The 4,677-nt window shown below is 29.9% G+C and overlaps 1 protein-coding gene across 1 annotated transcript; it reads right to left on the reverse strand.

The window, feature by feature from the left end:
• Positions 1–449: 449 nt before the first annotated feature.
• Positions 450–1,419, reverse strand: LOC140008792 (uncharacterized). Its single transcript, XM_072053670.1, has 2 exons — positions 780–1,419; positions 450–658 (listed from the first exon to the last, which is right to left on the reverse strand). The coding sequence occupies exons 1-2, from the start codon at positions 1,417–1,419 to the stop codon at positions 450–452; spliced, it is 849 nt and encodes a 282-aa protein (XP_071909771.1).
• Between the last annotated feature and the right edge of the window lie 3,258 nt (positions 1,420–4,677).

The raw sequence follows: 4,677 nt of genomic DNA on the forward strand, positions 1-4,677 counted from the left end.
ATTTGTAATTAATAAAAATTCAACATTTGTCTCATTTATTGTTTCGATGCGATATCCATTATCGCGGATATCTTTGAAACTCAATAAGTCTCTCCGAGACTTGGGAGAGAGTAGTGCATTATTTATGACAATTCTAGTTCCTTCAGGGAGAAATAGAGTGGCTCTTCCAGAGCTCTCAATTAATTTTGTACTACCACAGATGGTATTAATATTTGTCTCTCCCATTGTTAAACAAGAAAAATATTTTTTTATTTTTCAATATGGTGTGCGTAGAAGCACTATCAACGAGACAAATATTATCATCACTATTATTTGATCCCAAATATTCGGCATTCATTTCTTCTTCAAGAAGAAAAATTCAAACAAAAGCTAAACATTAATAAAGATGCGAAGATAAATAATGAAGGAAAAGAAAATTACATGAAATATATAAAGCATCATAAAAACATCTAAACAATTATGGGATATTTGTTGACATCTTCAGGATGTTCAAAGAAATCAGTTATATTGAGGCGTGTCATATCAGCATCATCACCATTATCATAATCATTCTTTTGATCAATAAAATTTGTCTCAACACCTTTGTCTTTCTTTTTCAATGATGCTTGATAGAGGTCAACAAAATGCTCAGCCGTACGACAGATACGGGACCAGTGACCTTCCATACCACACCGAGAGCATTTTTCTTCATAAACTTTTCTTTTCGCCATTTTTCGAATCGTAGTTATTTTCCCTTTTTTGAAAAATATTTTGTTGCTTGCCACGGTTATAATTTTTACGGGGCACAAATCTACTACGATCACGTCCACGGTCTCTTCCACAGCCACGTCCACGACCTCGACCAAAATTTTGAAATTGAGCCCCATTTGCTTCAGGAAATGGACTTGCACTAGTTGGCCACAGAAGACATGCAATAAGTTCAGAATACTTCTTAAATCCTTTCTCTCTATATTGCTGCTGCAGGAGCATATTAGAGACATGAAAAGTAGAGAATGTTTTCTCTAACATTTCTTCATCAGTGATTTTTTCACCACACAATGATAATTGAGAAGTAATTCTGAACATGGCTGAATTATATTCGTTGACAGATTTGAAATCTTGTAGCCGTAAGTGAAGCCAATCATATTGAGCTTTTGGAAGAACGACCAATTTCAGGTGGTTGAATCTTTCTTTCAAATCTTGCCAAAGGACAAGAGGATCTTTAACAGTAAGATACTCTATTTTTAATGCTTCATCTAAATGACGACGAAGGAAAATCATGGCCTTAGCACGGTCTTGGTTTGAGACATCATTCTCATTAACAATAGTATTACCAAGACCCATTGCCTCAAGATGAATTTCAACATCTAAAACCCACAATAAATAATTTTTTCCAGAAATATCAAGAGGTATGAACTCTTGTTTTGCAAGATTAGCCATAAGACTATGCAATAGATTCGTAGGAAAGAATTTTACCTCGATAAGTAGTCAAAAGTTGTTTGGGCAGAACCTTGACATGTCTTGTGCTTAACTTTTGCTTCGCGCATTTCTTTCGCTCAAAGTAGAGATTCGTGTTTTTCCTTCGCTCAAGGTAGAGGCTCGTGCTGATAACGTGTTGTGAAACTAATAAAATAAACTATCAAAAGTGGGAATTGGAATAATAAAGCGAGAAGAGGAGAGAGATATAAAATTATTATCTTTTAGTGATCAAAGTACTTCCAGATTTCAGGGTTACAAATGAAGTAGAATTCACCCTTATATATAGGTGATCCAAGATCAAGGTACATGAACCCTATTATATACAAATACATGAATTTAGTACATCAAGTACATCCATAAATGGATTCATCCAAAGTACCAATGAATCTAGGGAGAATACAAGTATCTATCTACTTGAGAATATCAATGGACATCCACATCTTTATCCTTATTTCATAACAACTTTTGATTTGTTTATGTCATTTGGAAACCTATTACAGAGATGAAAATTCCCATATTTTCCTTCCTCTTAATCATGACGCTTGTTAAATTTTTCCAATTTTTACTTTTATTCATGCTTATTTATATTCTTTTATTTTACTAAATATCGGATGCCTTTTATATTCTTTGCTGCCTACATTCTTTACATCTAACTATATAATGAATATATTTATGTGATTTAATGTTATTATTTACCTTTTTATTTAGGCTCTTTAAGTTGGAATGTTGAATTTAGTGATATTTTTTTTTACTTTTTAAACATAATTTAAAAGTTAGTCTTGTATTTTGAGTAGAAAGTTAATTTTGTGGTTAATTATTTGCTTTTGAAGTATTCTGCAAATGCACAATTATTGAGGAAGTAATTAATAAATTATTGTTGGCTTAACATGAAATAAAATTGTTAAGTGTTCTATAAATACACAAGTATTGAGGAAATAATTAATAAATTATTATTGGCATCGGTGACTTTAAAAAATGGATTTTGTTACTGTGACATGAAATAACATTGTTTGCAAAAAAATGAAATAAAATAGTGTTCTGTAAAATTGTTAAATACAGTGGTTGTTTAGCATGTTCATCAGTAGCTTTTGACTGCACGATTCCTAAAAATTGAACAGCAGTAAAAGAGAAAAAAAAAATAGAGAGAGAGAAAGCGAAGTCCAACATTTTGTTATCACAAATAACCAAAATCGGTTAAGGTGTCAAGGGTTTGGACTAAAAATTGTTTCTAATCCTACTACTTTTTAAAACATACAATTATAAAGATATATTAGTCTATATATCCATATTTACTCTATATAATTATTACAAACTTTTAATGCCCTTGTTTTTATTCTTATTATTTTCATTCTATAAAAAAGAATAATTAGTTTGTTATTTACTAATAGCTCGGATATCTAATAACAATTGCAGGATAACTGCTTGACAAAAAAATACTGTTCATAGGGCAAATCTCACTTTTATATTGTTAGATAGATATCCATATTTAATGTATATATAATTATTATAAAATTTTTAGCATATTCATTTTTCATAATGGCTATAAATTGAAAAGCAATGTTGTATGCTATTTTTTTTATTATTCTTTTAGTCAAACATGCAACATTAATTAGATCATTTCTTACATTAAAAAAAATTAAAGAACTGTAAATTTCAAAAACAATGTATAATACATGGATCTTAATGTGGATTAAATGATCTAATATTAGTGAGAAGCATTTTACAAATATATGAAAGAAAAATAATTGTTGTGATAATATTGATTAAATATTTTAATTTGTACAAAAAAAGGAAATAGGCATATATTTATGGAACTTAGTGATTAATAGCGATATACATAAAAATAGATGGGTATCTTTATAATTATCTCACCTATGTCACATAATTTATACAAATCATACCACACAAAATGTCGACACTACATTGTCTCAATTATAGTACTTTATTAACCATTATATTACAAAATATCTTCCATACTACACAAACTATTAACATTATATTCACTCTACCAATTTACCACCCTATTATTTTATAATTCAAGCCAAACTTATAACAATTATATGACTCTCTACATTATAAGAAATATATTACGACTAAAAATTAAGCAACTTAACACGGGAAATATTGCCCTCCTGCACATCGCGCAGGCCGTCTCACTAGTAATTTTAAAACGCATTGGTTTCTCGTCAATTGTCAACCTATTGTTTCTTTTTTAATGGTGATATTTCTTCTCGTTAAAGGCCCCCAAAATACATCATCAAAACCAAACAAGAAATGAAAAAGGGAAAAAAAAAAAGGAATAGTATACCCTAAATGCTTGCAAATTTCTATATGTTATTTGCACTTCATTTTTTGTTTTTTGCACTCCCATCATTTGTTTTATTATGTAGTATAATAAATAAAAACTATATGATTAAAATGATAGTGAGAGTATGATTAACACAAAATGAGAGTCCAAATAACATTTCCTTAGTTTTATTACAAAATTATTTGTACAAAATGAAAACCTAAATAGTGAAGTGCTTAAAAGAAATGCACGATTGCAAATGAAAGTTCTCTCATATTATATGAAATTATTAATGGCTATCATATAGGTTATGTTCTCCATGAAAAGTAATTGTTGCAGTTGCAAAGGAAGGTTCAACATAGTAAAATTAATTAACTGAAGGTTATGAGAGAGTCTTCCACTAAAACCTTAAATTACATGCCATAATACAAAATTGACAAAATTGTAGCCTAATAATTTTTTTTTTCAAATGAAATTCAAATTTACTAATATAAGAACATAGTTTACCTGTTTTAATTTCTCTTGATCTTTTTTTTTTTTTTTAAAAACTTCTTTCTTGCATCGTGTTATATCTCATTGAGTGTATTTGGATTAGGTGTTTTAGAAAAACTTTAATTTAGATTTCACTTGTTTAAAAAAATCTTTGCATGAAGTTTTTTTTAGAGTTTTTAGAGTTATTCAAAACCAACATCCTTTCCTTCCTTTCCTACTAGCTAGCCAACCATTGCTTCCTATCAGCTTCCATCCTCCTACCATGGGACCAATCTCCTAATCATTCTTACAAACTCATTCTCTTTTTTCCCTTCTTCCTACCAATCTTTATAGCGCACCTTCCCTCTTTTACCCTTCTCACCTCTCCCCAACCTTCCTTCCGTCCCCATTCCTTCACTTTTATCTTCCTGTCTTTACCACCCAATTTCCCCTTCCTATTC

The sequence above is a fragment of the Coffea arabica genome, chromosome 6c (assembly GCF_036785885.1).
Source record: "Coffea arabica cultivar ET-39 chromosome 6c, Coffea Arabica ET-39 HiFi, whole genome shotgun sequence".
Lineage (NCBI taxonomy): Eukaryota > Viridiplantae > Streptophyta > Magnoliopsida > Gentianales > Rubiaceae > Coffea > Coffea arabica.